Here is a 23,105-nt window from a genome sequence, read left to right on the forward strand (position 1 = left end):
CTCTAATTTAACTCAGGAATTTTTTTTTATGACAAAGATAAAATTTTATCTTTCGCCTGATAGTTGATAAGGACTGATAATAAAGACCATTCTTAAAAATCTCAAGTTAACTATTACACATATATTTACTCAGCAAACGTCAACGTCAACGTCATGAATAAAGAAGAATTCGGATACACCAGAAGGGACCCGCAAGTCCTTCGACGTGCGTACGATCACCCTAAGCCCGAAAGTTTAGAAGGCGTGTCAGGACGAAGCGCAGGAGGTTCTGGAGTAGGAGGGACCTTACCGGAAACCGGAAGTGCCCAAGCTAACGTACAACATCGTCCAGCTCAAGAGACCTCAGTCATTCGTGACACTTCGAAGCCACCAAACGTCGTCGAGTTTCACTTTAAAGTTTCGTCAAATTCTCCGACCGTAAGTTTTTTTTTTTTTTTCATTAATTTTTTTTTTTTATAAGCAATAGACTGACGTTCAATTAAAATTAATTTTATTAATTAATTAATTAATTAATTAATTTAGAAACAAGATCGCGAGATGAGAACAGAACAGCTGACGCCGCTGTCATCGCGAGACAAAAGTTTAATTGGCGGGCTATCGAATTTGTCGATAGACAAAAATGTCTTTGAAGGCTCTGAGGATCTGCCGCAAGTGTTTCAAGTTAAATATCTGGGCTCGCATGACGCACGTGGTCTCTGGGGGATAAAACATACGAGGAAACCTGTTGATAATATGGTAGAGATGGCCAAGTCTTTACCCACTGACACAGTCCTGCCGCTGATGAAATTGATCGTCTCTACGGAAGGAGTTACTCTGGTTCCCTATGGTCGGAAAATTTCTGAAGCGAATAATAATAATTGTGCGAGGAAACTGTATCCCATCGAGACGATATCTTACGGGGTCCAAGACCTGGTCTACACTCGGGTCTTCTCGATGATCGTCGTACGGGACACGTGTAATTTTCGTAAAGTTTCGCCGTTTGAGTGCCACGGGTTTGTGTGCGAGTCGAAATATCACGCGAGGCAGATGACATATGCACTTGCCACTGCCTTTCAAATTTATTCGCACGCTATTAAGAATGTTAAGGATGGCAAAGTTGGGACGGGAAGTGGAAATAAAAAATTCGCTATCGATCTCAGGACACCTGAGGAAATTGAAACGGAATTGGCTCGCGATTCTGAAGCTTGAATATATTCTTATATATTTATATACGTGTGTATGTAATTTTTTATTTTACTTTTTTTTAAATGCAAATTATTTAGTACTCAGCAAAAAAAAATTTTAAAAATTCAAATTTTGACAGATCGAGTGAAGTAAAATTTCAAAATTTTTAATTCTTAGCCATTTTTTTTTGTATTGTAATTGAAGGCTCATTTTTTTTACTGGTATACTTAATAATTTTAAAATGTCATACGTATGTATAATTTTTTTTTAATACTCCAAAAATTATTTAGTAGACCGAAAAATTTTTTTAAATTCAAATTTTGACAGATCGAGTGATAAAATTTCAAAATTTTTTTTAATGGAGGCTAATTTTTTTTTTCATACTTCAAAAATTAAGTAGTACCCAAAAAAAATTTTATTAATTCAAATTTTCAATCCGAGTAAAAAAAAATCTAAAATAAAAATTTTTTTAATTCAAATTTTGACAGATCGAGTAAAATGAAATTTCAAAATTTTTTTTAATTCTTAGCCATTTTTTTTTAATGGAGGCTAATTTTTTTTTTATACTTCAAAAATTAAGTAGTACTCCAAAAAAATTTTATTAATTCAAATTTTCAGTCCGAGTCAAAAAAAATCTAAAATCCAAATTTTTAAAAATCCTGTCATTTTTTTTTTTTTCAAGTTCATTTTTTTTTTTTGCTGGTATACTAAATAATTTGAAAATGTCAAATATATATAGAAGACCGGGGCAAAATGAGACTCCATATTTTTTGTATATATCCGGGGTAAGTTGATCAGCCTAGAAATTGCGGCCATTCAAAAATTTCTATTGAAAAAATTTTAGATTTCGAGTGTTCGTTACCGAAATTTTTTTTTCACAACCGAAAAAACTGACACTGAGGTAAAATGGGCAGTTGTAAAAAATTTTTCAAAATTATCCTACTGTCCAACTGATCAACTTTCCCAGTTTTCTTTCTACAAAACTGAGAATTTTTCAACAAAATTTTTTTTTCTCCTCAGCGATATCTCATTTTGCCCCTGTCTCCCCTTTCTATTTATATACCGATATATAAATGTATATACTTGATAAAATAATTATTATTGTTAAATTGTTGTTTTCGATTCATATTTTATTAAACAAGACTTCGCCTGTCTTTGAATATGGCTAGTTGTCCAAAGATATCAATATAAATTTACAAAAATATACCACGTGCATATTTAATATATATATATCATTAATTAAATAGCACGATTTCTATATAAATTTTTAAATTACCGATTTTGAATCAGAAATATTTTTTTTTTCATACTTTCTATTAATAAATTAAGTAATTAATTAACTATAATTATTAAATATATAAGCGCTTATCTCAAAGCGAACCATTATCAATATACATATCGCTTGTACATAAACCCAATCAAATAAATTTAAGTATAACATATATTATATATACATATATATAAAATTGTCTATATTGTAAATAAAAGGCTTGGGACTTTAGTGTAAAATGAAATGAAAAGGCTCGAAAAATAATTCTGGCCGAGTGCTTTTGTGTAAATAAGAGTATTCATAAAAAAGGAAGTTGATTGTATTGAATTATTCTCGATTGTACTTTATTTCCGGGATGTTATTTCTTTATTTATATTTATGTTTATATTTAAATGGATTGTAGATTGTAGTTGGCAATATTTTAAATGTCATTGTCTATTTACTAGGGCTGTACATCTAAACCGGCTTAACCGGTTAAAAAAGTTAACCAGGTTAATTAGCTGGTTAGCTGGTCAGCTTAGCTAATTTAACTGGTTAACTTCATTAGCTTGGCTAAGCAGCCAAAGGCTTAACCGGTTAACTTAAATTAGCTAGGCTAATTAGCTGAGGGTTTAACCGGTTAAATGGTTAATTTTTTTTTTTCATCTATTCGCTACTTTATCTTAGAAAATGTATAGGAAATATCATATTTCTTTCATTTTAGACCGAAAAAGCTATAACAAAAAATTTATACTATTAGTTCAAAAAAAATCACTCCAATTTTTCGAATTATTCAATTAAAAATATATCGCGTTACTAAAGCCAAAAGAACGTATGTCAAAAAAAATGTTATTTTCGTTGTTTTCTGGATATATTTTGTTGTAACATTCCCAAGTTTATCCGAAAAAAAAAATTTTTTAATACGCCCTTTTTGGTTCTACAGAGTCAAAAGGGCGTATATTTTGAGATACGCCCGTTTGACATTAGTAACGCGATTTATTTTTATTTAAATAATTCGAAAAATTGTAGAGAATTTTTTTTAACTAATATTATAAATTTTTTGTTATAGCTTTTTCGGTCTAAAAGTAAAGAAATATGATATTTCCTATACATTTTCTAAGATAAAGTAGCGAATAGATGAAAAAAAAAAATTAACCATTTAACCGGTTAAACCCTCAGCTAATTAGCCTAGCTAATTTAAGTTAACCGGTTAAGCCTTTGCCTGCTTAGCCAAGCTAATGAAGTTAACCAGTTAAATTAGCTAAGCTGACCAGCTAACCAGCTAATTAACCTGGTTAACTTTTTTAACCGGTTAAGCCGGTTTAGATGTACAGCCCTACTATTTACTTTAATCATTTTATACATTTTTTATTAATAAGCTGATATTAAGAATTTATATGAATATATATATAGTATTTGATTTATTGTATGCATTTAATAATTATAATATGAGTAATTAGTGGAATAAATTTAATTATCATTGTAAATATATTTTTTTTATTTTCATCACGTCCTGAAAATTTATTATAGATTTAAATATTTTGAATTACTTTATTTATTATTTTGGCTTAGGGAGCTTCCGGTCTTGAAAGATTTACGTATCTAATTTTAATAAGAATGTAAGCTTTTTCTACTAGAGGACATCATAATAAACAAAAAACGTTTGTATTGTGATGGGTTATTCCCAACAGGAGCAAAGTTAGGGGCCACTCTTCATAAAAATGCATAGACCTCGTCATCTGCCCGTATCTGCCCGACGGCGATTACTCGAAAAATAAATTTTTCTCAGGACTTTTTCGGGTTTCTTCTACTAGAGGACATCCTAGTGAACAAAAAACGTTTGTATTGTGCCAAGTTATTCCCAACAGGAGCAAAGTTACGGGCTGTTTCTTATAAAATTACATAGACAGCAGCATCTCCACCCATCTTCACCATCTGCATATGGGTTTGAATTCGAAAATAAAATTTTTCTATGAACTTTTTTGAGTTTCTTCTACTAGAGGACATCATAATAAACAAAAAACGTTTGTATTGTGATGGGTTATTCCCAACAGGAGCAAAGTTAGGGGCCACTCTTCATAAAAATGCATAGACCTCGTCATCTGCCCGTATCTGCCCGACGGCGATTACTCGAAAAATAAATTTTTCTCAGGACTTTTTCGGGTTTCTTCTACTAGAGGACATCCTAGTGAACAAAAAACGTTTGTATTGTGCCAAGTTATTCCCAACAGGAGCAAAGTTACGGGCTACTTTTCATAAAATTACATAGACAGCAGCATCTCCACCCATCTTCACCATCTGCATATGGGTTTGAATTCGAAAATAAAATTTTTCTATGAACTTTTTTGAGTTTCTTCTACTAGAGGACATCATAATAAACAAAAAACGTTTGTATTGTGATGGGTTATTCCCAACAGGAGCAAAGTTAGGGGCCACTCTTCATAAAAATGCATAGACCTCGTCATCTGCCCGTATCTGCCCGACGTCGATTACTCGAAAAATAAATTTTTCTCAGGACTTTTTCGGGTTTCTTCTACTATAAGACATCATAATAAACAAAAAACGTTTGTATTGTGCCAAGTTATTCCCAACAGGGACAAAGTTACGGGCTGTTTCTTATAAAATTACATAGACAGTGGCATCTCCACCCATCTCCACCATCTGCATATGGGTTTGAATTCGAAAAATAAATTTTTCTCAGGACTTTTTCGGGTTTCTTCTACTATAGGACATCATAATGAATAAAAAACGTTTGTATTGTGCCAAGTTATTCCCAACAGGAGCAAAGTTACGGGCTACTCTTCATAAAATTACATTGACAGTGTCATCTGCCCGACGTCGATTACTCGAAAAATAAATTTTTCTTAGGACTTTTTCGGGCTTCTTCTACTAGAGGACATCCTAGTGAACAAAAAACGTTTGTATTGTGCCAAGTTATTCCCAACAGGGACAAAGTTACGGGCTACTTTTCATAAAATTACATAGACAGCAGCATCTCCACCCATCTCCACCATCTGCATATGGGTTTGAATTCGAAAAATAAATTTTTCTCGGGACTTTTTTTGGTTTCTTCTACTAGAGGACACCATGATGAACAAAAAACGTTTATATTATGATGGGTTATTCCCAACAGGAAAAAAGTTACGGGCGTCTCTCAATAATAAAACAATTAATTATAATTTTTTTTTATTATTTTTCCAGTCACATTACAAACATATAACCACAGACGTCTCATATATTTATCATAAGTTTCTCAATTATTGAATAAAGTTCAAAGGGGTCGTATCATAGCGTTCATTTTTTCCTGGCAACGTGGTACCGAACCGCGAATTTTTTCCTCTTCGTCCCGGGCGCCCTCTCGTCCGCGGATTCCGCGAGAACGGAGTCACTGCCGGGACTTCATTAGTGTACCCGGTGTCAGGTGCGTATCCAGGCGCCTGCTGGTTATCCTGAGTGTTTGTCGGCTGGTTTTCTCCATCAATTTTATTGTCCTCCTCATTTTCCGTATCCTCTGGCTCCTCTTTTCCGAACTCTTCGTTCAGGACGTAGTACTGCTCCGACTCTTCGCAAGGTATCGATTCATTTATTCTCGTGCACACAAACGTTTCCTTATTAGAAATAAATGTTTATCAATTATTTTCTCATATTATCATACATTTATATTCTAAATAAATATCATTACCTGATTAAAAACAGTTTCCGCAGGACAAATAAAACTCCATCGACGTGATCCCCGATATTGCGGCATGCAAACATGAAAAACTTGACATTCATTGTCGATATCAGCGTAGTAACCATAGATACGATTTTCACATGAAAATGTATCGACAATATTTTCTCTGATTGCCGTTGCATTGTTCGGTAACAGTAATTCTGGCATTTGGTCCTTAAAAAAAAAAAAAATTATTAAATCTTTCAAAATAAAATTGATTCTGAAATCGGCCGTCTAATAATTTTTAGATTTTCAAAAAATGATAAATTATTAAAAAAAAAATATTTGAAAAAATTGCACCTGTAGTTGTTTTAATTTTCTACATGTGCATTTTTTTTTTTTTTTTTTTTTTTCTTAATTAAATGATTAAAAAAAAAAATCCGAAAATTTTTAATTGCCTGATAACTTTATACTGACGTTAGCCGACGTCTAATAATTTTTGACTTATTTTTAAAATTATAAATTATAAAAAAATAATAATTTTGAAAAAATGCACTTGTAGTTTTTTAAATTTTCCACATGTGCATTTTTTCATTTAAATTTTTTTTTCAATCGATTTCTTGAAAAACAAAATCCAAAAATTTTTAATTGCCTGATAACTTCATACTGACGTTAGCCGACATCTAATAATTTTTTGATTATTTTTAATAGGGTAAATTATAAAAAAAAAATAATTTTGGAAAAATGCACTTGTAGTTTTTTAAATTTTCCACATGTGCATTTTTTCATTTAAATTTTTTTTTTCAATCGATTTTTTGAAAAACAAAATCCAAAAATTTTGAATTGTCTACTAACTTCATACTGACGTTAGCTGACGTCTTATATTTTTTGGATTCATTTTAAAAGGGTATATTATAAAAAAAAAATAATTTTGAAAAAATGCACTTGTAGTTTTTTTTAATTTTCCACATGTGCATTTTTTTATTTTGATTTTTTTTTTAATCGATTTGTCGAAAAACGAAATCCAAAAATTTTCAATTGTCTACTAACTCCCGCATCGTAAATAAAAATAAAAAATTTCTTACTCTAAAAATAGGAATAGGTCTCCTAGAAAACTTCTGACCGAAAACCTGGACACAGAGAACACAGAAAATGAAAACCTTCCGAATCATTTTTAAAAAATAAGAAAGATGAAATTTTTAAAAAGTAACTTGATCTGCAATCTTCAGCAGACTGATGCTTAGATCCAGAGAAGCGGAATGTTATATAGGTAACGACGGCTCGGATCTTAGTATTGTATGAATGACATCGAGATCCTGATCGCGGGTTAAATTAGCAGGATGGTCACGTTTGCCCAGTGGCCATCCGTATCCACATGATCCTCGAATTCTTGAAGGTCCCGATGCAAATCTTCGTCCATCATACCCAAATTACGTTATATTACATTACATATATATGCATACGTACCACATAAATATAAATACTGGACATATATCTCATACTATATAAATATACTGAATAAATCACAGTCTTGTCGCGCTGCTGCTGCTATCAATGGGGTGTAAATCCTTGAAGATGTTTGTTATCATTATTATTATATATATGTATATATATATATATATTTATAGTGAGATGTTTACATGAGCCAGTTGGATTGTAGCCAATTGCCTCCGAAATTTAGTTGGTCACGGTGCACATGGAGGTCGACCTGTGTCTCCAACGTGATCGTTACTCTCTGAATACTTAATATATATCAAGTCGTGCATATTTGCCAAATTTAATGCCGGCTGGTCATTGACCATGGTCTAGTGTATTTATATATGTATATATATATATGTATGTATTTTTTTTGGAGTCGTATATAAAATGCTTTACACGAATTTTTAGATAAAAATCTTGAAATAAAGATGCAGGTGCTAGTCTTTAAATGTATATATATATTTTTTTTTGTGACTCAAGATAACGTGGTGGATTTTTTTATATATTATGTAAGAATAATAATAATATGAGAATAAATTTTTTGGTGGTTTTTTTGAATGGAAATTTGATACTGATGACAATTGAAGACGAAACGAATAAGTGGCGAATTTGAATTTTTGAAAATTTGGCGGCAATTTTTTTTGGACTCAAAAATGTTATATTATTTTTTTTTATAAAATATGTGAAAATATGAATATGAAAAATTAATTTTTTTGTGGTTTTTTGAAATGGAAATTTGGTATTGATGACAATTGAAGACGAAACAAATAAACGGTAGATTTGAATTTTTGAAAATTTGGCGGTAAATTTTTTTGAGACTCAAAAATGTCATATTATTTTTTTTTTATAAAATATGTAAAAATATGAATATGAGAAATGAATTTTTTGGTGGTTTTTTTGAATGGAAATTTGATTTTGATGGCAATTGAAGACGAAACGAATAAATGGCAAATTTGAATTTTTGAAAATTTGGCGGTAATTTTTTTTTGAGACTCAAAAATGTTATATTATTTTTTTTTATAACATATGTAAAAATATGAATATGGAAAATTAATTTTTTTGTGATTTTTTTGGAGGGAAATTTGATACTGATGACAATTGAAGACGAAACGAATAAATGGTAGATTTGAATTTTTGAAAATTTGGCGGTAATTTTTTTTGGACTCAAAAATGTTATAGAATTTTTTTTTTTATAAAATATGTAAACATATGAATATGAAAAATTAATTTTTCGGTGGTTTTTTTGAATGGAAATTTGATACTGATGACAATTGAAGACGAAACGAATAAATGGCAAATTTGAATTTTTGAAAATTTGGCGGTAATTTTTTTTGGACTCAAAAATGTTATAGAATTTTTTTTTTTATAAAATATGTAAACATATGAATATGAAAAATGAATTTTTTGGTTAATTTTTAATAAATGAAAATTTAATATCGATTACAATGAAGCCCGAAAAAAATTGACGAAAATTTTGAATTTTTGAAACTGGTAGTAATTTTAATTTTTTTTTTATTTTTATTAGGCAGCGATGTTTTTGTGAAATGGATAATGTGGACACAATAGATGACTCAATTTCAAATTATTAAAATTTGTAATTATTAAAATACTCCGTAGCAATTTTTGAAAAATTCAATTTTTCAAAGTTTTCACTTTTATTTTTAATTATTTTACATATTTTTTATTCAAATTTACAATTTTCTCATACTAAAAATTTCTTTATAAACTCAAAAAAATTTTTTTCATTTTTTGAAAATTTTCCATTCCGCCCAAAAATTGAAAAACAATTTAACAACAAAATTAATATCATACAGTATCTAGTCCCATAAAGTCTATCAAAAATTGCCCTCAATCACAAGATTGTCCCCGAAATTTTACAAATTCCAATTTCCAAAATTTTTTCCAAAAAAGATTTTTACAAAAACTGCATGTTGGGTATCAAATAAAAGCTCGTAACCTCCAGATCCCCATGATATATTTTTAATTACCCGCTAAAAATTCCAGACCCCATCCTGCCCCAAATTCATCTGAGCTCAAAAAGTAAAAAAATAAATAACGAGTATTTCTTCCTCATAATGAATAACTACAAAATAAAATAATCCCAATAATTAAAATGCATAAAATAAATACATATATATGTATATATATTTGTCATATAATTATAGCACAGAATCCAGATTCGGTACAAACTTTCACAACAAAAACTTGCAAGTCATCAGAATAAACTAGACAACTTTTCGAATAAATAAATAAGTAATTTTATTAAAGTACAATAAATAATTTACATGACTTAAAAACTAAGTAACATTAACAATAAAATAAATAAATAAGTTATTTCACCGTCATCAGTTCCATTGGTTTTTTTAGTAACGGTAAAAGAGCTGCTGAGAATATAAATTTTCAGACTGGAACAATAAAAATCGTTGATATGCATGATTATTTATTAAGACCTAAACCTAGACCGCTTAGCGTCTGGGCCAACTACTAAATGCCAGCTGGTTATTCGTGTCCAGAGATCTTTTTTTCCAGTAACTCGGCTCCTCCTCGGGTTCGTAGTGATGCTGGTGCTGAGCGTGCTCGTAATAAATTACCTTTGCCGGATGATGCCCTTTTTTTACGTCGATCCACAACCGGATGAAATTAATAATCAGACCTACGACGGCTATTGCAAAAAATTTGAACTGAAAGTGAGTTGACACCAGTTGCAGCAGAAGACTTATTTTCGCTTGAAACAAGTGGAAAATTGGCAGCAATTTATGCAGGAGTTTCTTCTTCTTCTTGCCGATTTTTATTTTTCTCGACTCGCCTGAAAAATTTAATTTTTTTTAACCACAAAAAACCACTTCCGCTCAGTCGTTTAACAGACGTAAAATTTTATTTAAATTTTCTCACGGCTGTTTATTTTATTGCGACTTATGCACATTTAGGGGAGGGGTAAAATGACTCTCATAAATTTTTTTACAACGGCTCATTTTGCCCCGCGTTAATTTTTTTTATCTCGGTCATATTTAAATAAAATTCTTGTTTAAAATAAAATTAAAAAAAAAAAACCTTTTCCGCGTAAAAAATGCGATTTTCCAGAAAATGTTTGGGGCAAAATGGGCGCAATTTTTTTCTTAGAAAATTTATTTTAGGATCAATTCCGCCCTCTGATTTTTTTTACAGCTCAGTCATATTGACGTCACTATACCAGAAAATTTTTGATTTTTTACGGCCCACTTTGCCCCACATTAAATTTTTTTCGTCGGTCAATTTAAATAAAATTCTTGATGAAAATAAAATTAAAAAAAAAGACTCAAACTTTCTCAGTGTAAAAATGCGTTTTTTAAAAATTTTGGGGCAAAATGGGCGCCATTTTTTTTCTTAAAAATTCATTTTAGGATCAATTTTGCCCACTGATTTTTTTTACAGCTCAGTCATATTGACGTCACTATACCAGAAAAATTTCGCATTTTTTACGGCCCACTTTGCCCCACATTGAATTCAAATAAAATTCTTGTTTAAAATAAAATTAAAAAAAAAAAGACAAACTTTCTCAGCGTAAAAATGCGTTTTTCAAATTTTGGGGCTAAATGGGCGCCAATTTTTTTTTTTACCACAGACCAACTAAAATTTCTTAAAAAATATCTTTTAGCATCGATTCCGCCCACTGATTTTTTTTACAGCTCAGTCATATTGACGTCACTATACCAGAAAAATTTCGGATTTTTTACGGCCCACTTTGCCCCTTATTAAATTTTTTTCGTCGGTCAATTTAAATAAAATTCTTGTTGAAAATAAAATTTAAAAAAAAGACTCAAACTTTCTCAGCGTAAAAATGCGTTTTTTTTATTTTGGGGCAAAATGGGCGCCAATTTTTTTTTTTTACAGCAGACCAACTAAAATTTCTTGAAAAATATCTTTTAGCATCAATTCCACCCACTGATTTTTTTTACAGCTGTCATACTGACGTCAGCACACAAAAAAAAATTCATGATTTTTTTAGGCGCATTCTGCCCCTTTTTTTTTCTACTCGATGTAAAAAAACGAAAATTTACTTACGGTTCGTATCAGCGGGATCCTTGTCATCAAAAAAATGGTTGACTTGGTCCACCATAAAATCACTTGTCCTCTCAATGACTTGGCTGAAGGTGACGTTGTCTCTTCTGCCAGTAACTTGTAACTCAATTTGATCCAAGCTTGCGTCCGTTAGATTCTTCACACACCCAAGACTGTCGTCCTCCATAAAACACCCGAGAACATCCTGTCCTTCATCAGCGTCCACTAGCGAAAATGTCAACAAAAAGCAACCAATAGACACCAGAAAAAAATAAACTACAGCCATTGTGCGTACGCTAGGTCCTTGACAATATAAAACACTGAACGCAGAAACAAAACGGACATGTATTTTTTATTTACACATCTTCTTATTTATTTAGTGTAAGGTATCGTGGTCGTGGTCGTGGTCTCGGTCGTGGTGGTCATCCACTCGACCACTTAAACTCAAAACTTTACCACTTTTAACTCTGAGTTAATTTAAACAAGTGATATTGTGTCCCTATTGGAATATGAAGGCCAATCAGGAGCCAATAGCTCTCCCTCTACTCTAGTGCTTTCATAACTTTTTCTTATGGAGGTTTTTTAAACTGGGACTCGACTTGTCGATTTAGGATGTCTGGGATGGGACTCGTTCTTACTGTTTTCACCTCGAAAATTTATTTTAAACTTGACACTGATTTCCCTTTCGAATCCGGAAGAGGTTCAGTGGGTTGTGGGCTTCAGAGATTTGCTGGCTGATAATTTTTATTTTTATTTTTATTTTTATTCGTATCAGTCATTTTTATTGAGTGGTATATATTCATATGTATATAAGACTACGGTTTTCGTGGATGGTCTGAAAATTTTGGTCTTCGAAATTTGAGCCCTTGATAGTAAAATTAAGAGGTCGCTAATCGGAATCTTTCATTGCCATTAAAATAGCATGGGAATTTTTTTTTATTTGGAATTTTGTAACTCGAGTGAATCAGTGGATTGGAAAGGTCGATATATATTTTTGGGAAATTGAACGCTGTACAAAAAAGGTGTCTTATTATTTTTTGGAAAATTTACTTTTTCAAAAGCTATTCGAGGTCAAGGAAATTCATAGTAAATTTTAGTATTGTGTGATATTGGCGAAACTATCAGACTTATCACAAAATGTTATAGGACCTTTTTTGTAGGTAATTTTATTGTCTACAAATTATCTATTATGAAGTTTCCGAAATTTTTGAAAGTTCTTTAGTTATTTGCATTTAAAAGTAATTTATTAAAATCGGCCAGAATACGATTTTTTGGAACAAATTGACATTTAAATGCAAATATCTAAAGAGCTTTCAGGAATTTTGAAAACTTTGTAAGAGATAAGTTGTGGGAAATAAAATGATCTACAAAAAAGGTCCTGTAACATTTTGTGATAGGTCTGATAGTTTCGCCGGAAGTGTCACATAATACTAAAATTTTCTATGAATTTCCCTTTGACCTCGAATAACTTTTGAAAAATCAAATTCACTGAAAAATTATAAGAGATCTTTTTTGTAGATCATTTCATTGTCGACAGATTATCTACTTTGAAGTTTCCGAAATTTTTGAAAGTTCTTTAGTTATTTGCATTTAAAAGTAATTTATTAAAATCAGCAAGAATACGATTTCTTAGAACAATTTGACATTTAAATTTAAATATCTAAAGAGCTTTCAGGAATTTTGAAAACTTTGTAAGAGATAAGTTGTGGGAAATAAAATGATCTACAAAGAAGATCCTGTAACATTTTATGATAACTCTGATAGTTTCGCCGGAAGTGTCACATAATACTAAAATTTTCTATAAATTTCCCTTTGACCTCGAATAACTTTTGAAAAATCAAATTCATTGAAAAATTATAAGAGATCTTTTTTGTAGATCATTTCATTGTCGACAAATTATTTATTGTGAAGTTTCCGAAATTTTTGAAAGTTCTTTAGTTATTTGCATTTAAAAGTAATTTATTAAAATCGGCAAGAATACGATTTCTTGGAACAATTTGACATTTAAATTTAAATATCTAAAGAGCTTTCAGGAATTTTGAAAACTTTGTAAGAGATAAGTTGTGGGAAATAAAATGATCTACAAAAAAGGTCCTGTAACATTTTATAATAACTCTGATAGTTCGACCGGAAATGTCACATAATACTAAAATTTATTATGAATTTCCTTTGACCTCAAATAACTTTTGAAAAAGTAAATTTTCCAAAAAATAATAAGAGACCTTTTTTGTACAGCGTTCAATTTCCCCCAAAAATATATATCGACCTTTCCGATCCACTGATTCACTTGAGTCATAAAATTCCAAATGAAAAAAAAATTCCCATGTTATTTAAATGGCAGAGAAAAATTTCGATTAGCGACCTCCTAATTTTAATATTAAGGGTTCAAATTTTCGGAAGACCTTCATTTTGGTATTTACCAAAATTTGAGACCATTCATAAAAAAAAATAGTCGATTTTTTTGGCAGTCTAACATATAAATTCATATTTGGATGGAAAATAGAGGAAGACTTTCTTCATTAGAAATCGATGTTCTAATTTTCATCAAACGATTAAATCCAATGACTAATAATGTAATGTAAGCTGAATAGTTTCATTGCGTATTAGTATTCCGAGTGAATTGGATACTGTACTTACTCTTTATAGTAACCTTTTTTTTCTTTTATGATTAGTCACGCTTACGCATCACAATTCCTCTATAAACGTATATCCTTTGTGCAATTATATTTATAGTTCATATATTTGTCTATTAAAAACACCTGCGGTTATTAAATTCAACGTATTTTCTCTTTGTACTTAAAAGTTTTTATTTGCATTACATTTTTTTTTTTTTTTGAAATTATTAGACTTTTATTAGTTTTAACTACTTTGTAATTTCATGTGATACGAGTCGTAAAAAAAACAATTAGTGATTAAGTAGAGAAGAGAATTTAATGATCATAGTAATTAGATTTTAATCAGTGATTTATTTTTTGAATTATTAATTGTATGGAATATTAATTAATTGTAATGTACAGAGAATTTTTTTTAGGCGGAAGTATTTTTTGAAAATTTATTTTCTTGTCAGAGTAAAAAGCCAAAATTATTTTTACAATTTTCGGCTAAAAATTTATTTAGTCAAAAATTATTTCTGAAAATTATCTATTATTTAATTAAATAATTAATTCAAATTTCGAAATAAAAAATATAGAGGGAAGTCGGGCAAAACGAGATCCGGTGGGTAAAACAGACCACCCTACAAATTTTGTAAAAACTTTTTTTATCAAAAATTTTATTTTTAAATGTCAGTTGCGACTCTTATCATCTTTTTTGTAAAATTTCGAGGGTCGCAAATTTTTTTTTCATGAATTTTTCAGCGACTCCATTGGCCACAAAAACAAAAATTTTACTAGTCATTTTTTTCAAATAAAAAAAAAATTTTTTACTTCGTTTTTAGGGTCTGTCCGTTTTGCCCGCCCGGAAAAAAAAATTTTACCATAGAAAGTGGAAATTTTCTTCAATTTCTTCAAATGTAAGTAAAAAAAAAAAATTCCGTATTCCTATGAACAAAAATAATTTCCTGAACGGTACCGTTTTACTCACCCCTCCCCCATATGTATATAAAATTTCATTTTCAATCAATTTTATTTTATTGACTCAAAAATTTCATATAAATATACATATATATAAAACGTAAATACAAAGTTTTCGACACAACACACCATAAAAACAATCTGGACCAAAATGCCGTTAGTTTAACTCCAAGTAGGTCAGTCAACATCCCAACGCCTTCACGAACGGACACAAATACTTAATCCCAAGGTCAAAAGTAATTCGGTAAGTATCATCAAATAAGTAATAACACACACAATCATCCACCAACCAATAGAAAAAAAAATTAAATAATAAATTTAAAATTTACAAAAACCCCATTGAGTTATCGGTTAATTTCATCCGAACGGACCGGAATCATCGTCGTCATATGGCGAGTAGTAGTGGTCGTAGTGTTCAGGTCGGCTTGGCCCATGATTGACAAAGACAGTTTCTGAGTTCGAACGCAAGCTTATCAACAAGTTGTACAGCATTATTATCAGAGCCAGTTTACCGACAAAGAGACTTTTCAACAGGGACATTTTTATAGAGGCGAGCGCTCCTGGGAGAGACAGAACCTGCCGACAACCAGTCAGTCAATAAACTTTTATCAATAAATTATTAGTATTGTTATTGATAATTTATCATTACCTGCATCATCAATGGTATCATCATCAACATTGCTCCGATTCTTTGGAAAATATTTGGCTGCTTATCGTTATTATGAACAGCATTATTATCTTGGTCATGATCATGACGACTTTGTAGTTCCTCTAATCACAATCATTTCATTTAATTTATATATAAATATATATGAATATGTAGGGGACTGAGGCAAAATGAGACACCAATTTTTAAGAAAAAAATTTTACCGGGTACGTTGGTCACACAGTGTGACTACTTTGAAATTTTTACCAAAAAAAGTTTTTTTTTTGGCAACTCGGCAAAAAAAGATGATGGGTAAAATGAACTGAAATTTTTTTATTCAATTTTTTGGTAAATTTTTTAGATCACCCATGACTTGAAAATTTATTTTCCATCCTTATTTCAAACTTTCCCACAGAATTAGAAAACTTCTTTATTTTTTTTCTCATGACTTACTCATGACTAGGGACAAGATTTTTGCCTTATTTTTGGAATGAATAGTACAAATTTTTTAGATTACGGGGAAAATATCGGACTTAGTGAAAAAGTTTTCGAACAAAAGTTGTAGGAAATTTAATTTTCTAAAAAAAATGTCTCTTATAATTTTCAAATACGATCAATATTTTCACCGTAATTTAAAAATTAAGATTCATAATGAATGATTCAAAATTTTGTTAATTATGAAAATCTTAATTTTGAAATTACAGCTTTCTTATTAGTCCTAAGAAAAAATTATATGAGACATTTTTTTCAGAAAATTAAATTTCCTACAACTTTTGTTCAAAAACTTTTTTAATACGACCAATATTTTCACTGCAATTCAAAAATTAAGATTCATAATGAAAATTCAAAATTTAGGGAATTATGAAAATCTCAATTTTGAAATTACGGCTTTCTTATTAGTCCTAAGAAAAAATTTTAAGAAACGTTTTTTTTATTAAATTTAATTTCCTACAACTTTTGTTTGAAAATTTTTTTACTAAGACCGATATTTTCCCCGTAATATAAAAAATTTCACACCACTATTAATTATTTTTAAATTAACGTCAAAATCCTGGCCCTACTTACGACCAACTTACCCCACTTTTTTTTCTACAGACTAAAAATTTTTTTTCCAAAAATCGATGTCATTTTACCCCACTCTCCTTTTAATACATATATTTCGTAAGAGGGGTAAAATAGACCCATGGGGTAAAATGATCACTTAAAATTTTTTTTTATAAATTAAAATTCAGAGGCAAAATGAGCCACGTCAACACTACGGTAATTTTTCCTCAGGTGTCCGTTTTTCCCGCATATATATAAATATATGTATATACATATATGACAAAAAATTTTTTTTATACCTGATAATAATTTTTCAACATCGAGTTTAATTTTGACTTCATTATTTTCCGTATAAAAATTGACGCCAGTTAAATCGACTAAATCAGTATTTTTATTTCTTTTACACTCAATGATCTTTATATTAATCAATACAATAATACATGCAATAAAAAACGATTTAAACATAACGTAACACATAACAATAAAGTATTTTTATTTTCCGATAATGAGTTTTACGAGCATTGGCCAAGATCACGGAAATAATGAAACTGATTCTCAGCCGCAACTTCCATCGCGCAAATAAAACTAGATCTAAGAAGTAAAGGAGGAATGCACTTTTCCAGAGTCCAGTTGTCCAGTGCATTAATACTTTGTAGGTGTAGGTGAAGGTAGAGGTAGAGGTAAAGGTAAAGAGCACGCTGGAGTATTCCAGTGCACGCAATTCGCTGCTACTGTTATGAACGGACGTTTCCTGTCTATTGATCAACCGAATAGAAATTTTATAGCTGAATTAAATATGGTTTTTATTAATTTGCAATGAGAATTTAATTTCCTTTCATTAATTTTTTTTTTTTTATAAATAATTAAATATATGAGTAAGGATATTTAGGTCGATTTGGAGATTAGATTGAGGAGATAAATTAAGAATTACATAAAAATTTATTTTTTCAGTAATTTTTTTATTTAATTAATTAATTACTCGTATACTGTATCCATTATTCGAGTTTATAAATAGAATTTTTTATAATTAAAATATAAATTATTTTAAACTAGGGCTCTGATATAAATTATTATCATTTTAAAATTTGGCGGGTAATTTAAAAATTTGAAAATGGAATTCATTTAATGGATTAGTTTTTTATTGAGAAATAAAATTCAGTAGATGATAGAATTATTTTTTGGTGAAAATTGAATTTTAATGGAATTGTGCTTTCCATTAATAATGGAATTTCTATTGTTAGAGGAAATTTTCTGGCTAATGGATGTATTTTCTATTAGTAATTTAAATTTATTGCGAAATTGATTAATTTTCCAGTCAGAATTACAATTCAATAGCTAATGGAATTACTTTCCATTGAAAATTGAACAATTTGTAGTTAATGGAATACTTCAGAATTAAAGTGGAAATTTAATGGTTTTATTGTCGATTAGTAATTATTATTAAATGGTTAATAAAAATTTTTTTCATTACAAATAAGAATTTAATTGCTAATGGAAATTTTTTTCATTATAAATAAAAAATTTCTGGCTAATGGAAAATTATTTCTATTGAAAATTACATTTCAATGGCTAATAGGAAAGTTATCTATTAAAAATTCAAATTTAATGACTAATAGAAATGTTTTTCATTAAAAACTGAAATTCAATGGATAGTGGAAATTTTTTATGTTAAAAATAAAAAATTTAATGGCTAATGGAAAATTCTTTCTATTAAAAATTACAATTTAATGGCTAATAGATATGTTTTCCATTAAAAATAAAAAATTTCGTGGCTAATAGAAAATTCTTACTATTGAAAATTTAATTTCAATGGCTAATAGAAAATTTGTCCATTAAAAATTAAAATTTGAGGTCTAATAGAAATGTTTTCCATTAAAAACTGAAATTTAATGCATAGTGGAAAATTTTTCTTTTATAAATAAAAAATTTCATGGCTAATGGAAATTTCTTTCTATTGAAAATTAAATATTAATGACTAATAGAAATGTTTTCCATTAAAAATGGACACTAAATAACCAATGGAAATTTTTTCCATTAAAAATTAAAATTTAATAGCTAATAAAAATGTTTTCCATTAAAAATAAACATTTAATGGATAATGGAAATATTTTCCATTAAAAATTAAAATTTCATCCCTAGTGAAAATTGTTATCATTAAAAATAAAATTCAATGGCTAATGGAAATCTTTCCATTGAAAATTAAAATTCCATTATAAGCCTCTCTAAAGCAAAATTTCTGTACCTAAAATTTTAATATACAAAAATAATTATTCACGTAATCAGAACTTAAAAAAAAAAAAAAAATTATTAAAATACCTTTGGTCAAGTCTTAAAAAAAAAATTACACAACTTTCAATTTCAATGGCAGCTCTTTAAAAAATCAAAGACCTCTTCAACGCTGCCATTAATTACTAAATTATATATAGCACGTAGTTCTACTTACAAACTATCTAACTGTTAAATAATCGAACTCCTCATTATTACGTCATCTAATTAACTTTTTTTTTCATACAAAAAAAAACTAAATTAGCTAAATATGGCCGCGTGATAGATAAATACATAAATAAATAAATATAAAAAGAAAAATATAAAAAATTGGGACTAATATCCATGGGGAGGATGTTGTATAGGATGGACAGGATGTTGTCCTTTATGATAATAATCAGCTGCCGGTGCTTCCCATCCATTATCGTAGTGATTATAACCAGGGTCATTATGAACGTGAAAATGAACCGGTGGGGCCGGTGGCGTCCATGTTGGTTTTTGCGACTGGAATGATGCGTAAAATTTGCCGAAAAGTGAACTCAGTTTTAACACCAGCAGTATTATTCCTGTAAAAAAAAAAATTATTAGCCCGCGGTGTTTATGAAAGAAAATTTAAATGAGTTTAATTTCAGTCGGGGTTTTCTGTGATTTGCATACGTAGTATAGCAAACAATTGGTGATAGCTGATGATACATGTACATGTGGGATCTATGTCAAGAAAAGTAAGTGTGTCACGATTAGTAATTCAGGCCCGGCATGCCAAAAACAATTTCTCTTTGATTAAATTAAAATTTTTTACATGTTTACTTTGTGACTGGTTTCGTTGTTCTTATTCACGTTTTGTTCAAAGGAGAACGGAAATTGTGGTTATATATTTTGTGAAAATTCGGGCATTTAAATAGAACGAATTTTTAAATAAATTATTACTGTTACTTCTTTTTATTTAAGAAAATTTTTTTGGAGTTTCAAGATTTAAATTGCGATAAGTCAGAAAATATCAAATTTATGAGAAAATTGAAAGAATACTTTTTTGTAGGAAATTTAATTTCCTATAAATTTGTATCTGTACATGTTTGTCATATTTTTAAAATATAATGTGGAATTTCAATTTTAAGAACCCAGCTGTTAAAATTCCCATTGCTTAAATATTTTTTGGCTTTCAAATTAAAATTATGACTAAACTATCAAAGATATCAAAAATATCCTCATGAAAATTTTTATAGGAAATTAAATTTTCTATAAATTTGTTTTCATACATTTTTATCATATTTTCGATCTACACTTTGTAATTTTAATTTTAAGAAATCAGTTCATAAAATTCCCATTCTCTCAAATACTTTTTGACTTTAAAATTAAAATTGGGATTAAACTATCAAAAATATCAAAAATATTCCCATAGACATTTTTATAGGAAATTAAATTTTCTATAAATTTGTTCTCATACATTTTTATCATATTTTTGATCTAAACTTTGTAATTTAAATTTTTAGAAATCAGTCCATAAAATTCCCATTCCCTTAGATACTTTTTGACTTTAAAATTAAAATTTTGACTAAACTATCAAAAATATCAAATATATTCCCATGGACATTTTTATAGGAAATTAAATTCTCTATAAATTTGTTCCCATACAATTTAATCATATTTTTGATCTACACTTTGTAATTTTAGTTTTAAGAACTCAGTTCATAAAATTCCCATTCCCTCAAATATTTTTTGAAATTAAAATTAAAATTATGACTAAACTATCAAAAATATCAAAAATATCCCCACGGACATTTTTATAGGAAATTAAATTTTCTATAAATTTGTTCTTATACATTTTTATCATATCTGTGATCTAAACTTTGTAATTTCAAATTTAATAATCCAGTCATCAAAATTTCCGCTCCTCAAATATTTTTTGGCCTTCAAATTAAAATTACGCCTAAACTATCAAAGATATCACAAATATGCTCTCATATATTTCGATAGGAAATTAAATTTTCCACAAAAAAGTTCCTTTCAATTTTTCCCCTAAACCCAATAGTTTCCTCACAATTTGAATTCCCGCCAATACAAAATTTCAAACTTCCCCAATAAATTTCTATTTTATCAAATATAATTACAATAATTACAATTACATATGTAAATAAACTTACCAACAGTTAATCCTTTCAACGAAACAGCAGTCAAGACAACCAATAAAGTCATAATCACACCCATTTTAAATATCATCGGCATCATCATAAATTGCAGGCGTTTTATCCCAAACGTCCTTCCTAAAAAAATAAATCGTTAAATTATTCAATAAAAATTATTCTCACATCTTACATAAATACTGACTAAAATCACAATAAATTATATTTACAAGCAATTAATATTAATAATTACCTTGTCCGTTGTAACTCAATATATAGTCGACAAGTTCAGTAACTGGATTATCTCGTCTGGAATTTAAATCCGTAATATTCAATTCCTTATTCGTTGATTCGGCGATCCCAATACTGATGCCAAGTACGAAAAAAAATAAATACAAAATTTTTGTCTTCATTATTTTAAATCTTCTTAACTTTATTTTTTTTTTTTCACTCAAAAATAAAAATTTAAAGCCAGAGAACGTGTTCACGTCACTGCGGGTTTAAGAGACGAGATGTTATTCGGCAGACGGGCCAACTCAAACTTACTGTCTTATATTATGAAGAGTTGGAAAGTGCGATCAAGTGAGTGAAGGTACAGTAAAAAGTGGCATAGAGCTACGCGATAGGTCTCCAGGTTCCAGAGTCACTATAACTGCCCGCGGTTACGTTATTTATCCTCTACTTCTTTATATATTTATCTATATACATATATATACATATATATAGGTATTTATAGATGTATATTGTAACTGCTTTGACTATTCGCGCCAATACGCGATCCACTGAGCGGCTAATAGACAACTCGCGGTTACAATTCGCGGCCTAAGGAACGAGACGACACCAGAATGCGAGCTATGAATCAATTGCACTTGACTTTATATATTTTTGCCCGGCCCTACTTATTGTTGTCTAGTTTATTTTATTTATTATGCTGGTCTTATTTTCTTTTATATTAATATTCAATCGTTAAATCGCGGCGATGGGCGAAAAAATTTTACCGGTACGCAGTTACCATTTTTTTTTTTCGACGAGAAAAAAAAAGTAAAAGTATTTTTTAGTGATGGAATTTATGTAAAATATGACGGGATGTACAGTTAAATTTGTGAGATAATTGTAAGAGAGTTTTTTAGAAAAAGTTTAAGAATGAATTTTTTTTTTTAATTATTTGATAACGGGTTGAGAGCTAGTAATTATTGATGTATGTAAGGAAAATTTTAATTGCGAGTAATTTATTTTTTGTTGACAAAAAAATTTATTGAGGAACTTAAAAAAAAATTTTAAATTAGAGAAATTTTTTTGGGAAATTAATTTTTAAAATATAAGAGTTGGGGTAATTACAGTATTTGTATATAAATATATATGATAGTGGCGTATATTTTTTTTTGGACTAAAATTTTTTGGACACACTGATAATTTTTTTTGGAAAAAAAGTAATGAAAATATTTTTTTAAAAATAGACGTTATTAATTTGCCGCGATAAGAAGCCTTTTAAAATCGGGGGATAAATATCCTTTGAGTTTTTTAACCAGTTGTATTAATAAGTTTGATGACAAGAGATTTATCAATTTTTTTTTGTATCAAAAAAAAACAAAAAAAAAAAACAAAAAAAAAAAAAAAAAAAAAAAAACAAACCGAGTATAGAAAATGAGCTGAGTTAAAAATTGTATACCATAGGACAGGCCGCTGGCCTAATACATGGTGAATTAATATAAAAAATCGGTCTGTCAGTTGACCCTGCGGGCCAGCCCCAAAACTTCCCGCTGTTTTCGAGCTCGCTGAGCTCGAAAACATTATTGTGAATATATTTTCGAGCTCTTCGAGCTCGCAAATACTTTTGTATGCCATTGTTTTGTAAAAAACCATTTTTTAGCATTTC

At 29.2% G+C, this 23,105-nt stretch overlaps 5 protein-coding genes across 8 annotated transcripts in view; 1 reads left to right on the forward strand and 4 right to left on the reverse strand.

The window, feature by feature from the left end:
• Window positions 1-1,473, forward strand: part of LOC130665824 (uncharacterized) — a 45,060-nt gene extending 43,587 nt beyond the window's left edge. For all 4 annotated transcript variants that reach the window (XM_057466431.1, XM_057466430.1, XM_057466433.1 and 1 more), the window contains exons 2-3: window positions 134-417; window positions 523-1,473. In XM_057466431.1, coding sequence (XP_057322414.1) covers window positions 154-417; window positions 523-1,188 — 930 coding nt within the window. In that variant the 5' untranslated portion in view covers window positions 134-153 and the 3' untranslated portion in view covers window positions 1,189-1,473. The remainder of the gene's footprint in view (window positions 1-133; window positions 418-522) is intronic.
• A 4,141-nt stretch (window positions 1,474-5,614) lies between these two features.
• On the reverse strand, window positions 5,615-7,311 carry LOC130665063 (uncharacterized). Its single transcript, XM_057465319.1, has 3 exons — window positions 7,151-7,311; window positions 6,096-6,299; window positions 5,615-6,021 (listed from the first exon to the last, which is right to left on the reverse strand). The coding sequence occupies exons 1-3, from the start codon at window positions 7,235-7,237 to the stop codon at window positions 5,671-5,673; spliced, it is 642 nt and encodes a 213-aa protein (XP_057321302.1). The 5' UTR covers window positions 7,238-7,311; the 3' UTR covers window positions 5,615-5,670.
• A 2,467-nt stretch (window positions 7,312-9,778) lies between these two features.
• On the reverse strand, window positions 9,779-12,832 carry LOC130664830 (uncharacterized). The gene is made up of 2 exons (XM_057464946.1): window positions 11,586-12,832; window positions 9,779-10,350 (listed from the first exon to the last, which is right to left on the reverse strand). Exons 1-2 carry the CDS (start codon window positions 11,866-11,868, stop codon window positions 10,010-10,012), a joined length of 624 nt encoding a protein of 207 aa, XP_057320929.1. The 5' UTR covers window positions 11,869-12,832; the 3' UTR covers window positions 9,779-10,009.
• Window positions 12,833-14,551: 1,719 nt separating this feature from the next.
• On the reverse strand, window positions 14,552-17,468 carry LOC130664831 (uncharacterized). Its single transcript, XM_057464947.1, has 3 exons — window positions 17,144-17,468; window positions 15,804-15,925; window positions 14,552-15,730 (listed from the first exon to the last, which is right to left on the reverse strand). Exons 1-3 carry the CDS (start codon window positions 17,319-17,321, stop codon window positions 15,512-15,514), a joined length of 519 nt encoding a protein of 172 aa, XP_057320930.1. The 5' UTR covers window positions 17,322-17,468; the 3' UTR covers window positions 14,552-15,511.
• Window positions 17,469-18,983: 1,515 nt separating this feature from the next.
• LOC130664832 (uncharacterized) lies at window positions 18,984-22,211 on the reverse strand. Its single transcript, XM_057464949.1, has 3 exons — window positions 21,483-22,211; window positions 21,251-21,370; window positions 18,984-19,675 (listed from the first exon to the last, which is right to left on the reverse strand). Exons 1-3 carry the CDS (start codon window positions 21,640-21,642, stop codon window positions 19,446-19,448), a joined length of 510 nt encoding a protein of 169 aa, XP_057320932.1. The 5' UTR covers window positions 21,643-22,211; the 3' UTR covers window positions 18,984-19,445.
• Window positions 22,212-23,105: the final 894 nt, after the last annotated feature.

The sequence above is a fragment of the Microplitis mediator genome, chromosome 3 (assembly GCF_029852145.1).
Source record: "Microplitis mediator isolate UGA2020A chromosome 3, iyMicMedi2.1, whole genome shotgun sequence".
Lineage (NCBI taxonomy): Eukaryota > Metazoa > Arthropoda > Insecta > Hymenoptera > Braconidae > Microplitis > Microplitis mediator.

What these genes read in the sequence shown, in the direction of transcription:
- LOC130665063 (XM_057465319.1), bottom strand. Translation starts at nt 7,237, where the DNA reads ATGATTCGGAAGGTTTTCATTTTCTGTGTTCTCTGTGTCCAGGTTTTC. An exon ending in GACCTATTCCTATTTTTAGA is followed by an intron (nt 6,300 to 7,150) that starts GTAAGAAATTTT and finishes TTTTTTTTTAAG; the next exon opens with GACCAAATGCCAGAATTACT. An exon ending in CGGAAACTGTTTTTAATCAG is followed by an intron (nt 6,022 to 6,095) that starts GTAATGATATTT and finishes ATTTCTAATAAG; the next exon opens with GAAACGTTTGTGTGCACGAG.
- LOC130664831 (XM_057464947.1), bottom strand. Translation starts at nt 17,321, where the DNA reads ATGTGTTACGTTATGTTTAAATCGTTTTTTATTGCATGTATTATTGTA. An exon ending in TGTTGAAAAATTATTATCAG is followed by an intron (nt 15,926 to 17,143) that starts GTATAAAAAAAA and finishes GATTGTGATTAG; the next exon opens with AGGAACTACAAAGTCGTCAT. An exon ending in TGATACCATTGATGATGCAG is followed by an intron (nt 15,731 to 15,803) that starts GTAATGATAAAT and finishes GGTTGTCGGCAG; the next exon opens with GTTCTGTCTCTCCCAGGAGC.
- LOC130664830 (XM_057464946.1), bottom strand. Translation starts at nt 11,868, where the DNA reads ATGGCTGTAGTTTATTTTTTTCTGGTGTCTATTGGTTGCTTTTTGTTG. An exon ending in GGATCCCGCTGATACGAACC is followed by an intron (nt 10,351 to 11,585) that starts GTAAGTAAATTT and finishes TAAATTTTTCAG; the next exon opens with GCGAGTCGAGAAAAATAAAA.
- LOC130664832 (XM_057464949.1), bottom strand. Translation starts at nt 21,642, where the DNA reads ATGAAGACAAAAATTTTGTATTTATTTTTTTTCGTACTTGGCATCAGT. An exon ending in ATTGAGTTACAACGGACAAG is followed by an intron (nt 21,371 to 21,482) that starts GTAATTATTAAT and finishes TTATTTTTTTAG; the next exon opens with GAAGGACGTTTGGGATAAAA. An exon ending in GTTGAAAGGATTAACTGTTG is followed by an intron (nt 19,676 to 21,250) that starts GTAAGTTTATTT and finishes TTTTTTTTACAG; the next exon opens with GAATAATACTGCTGGTGTTA.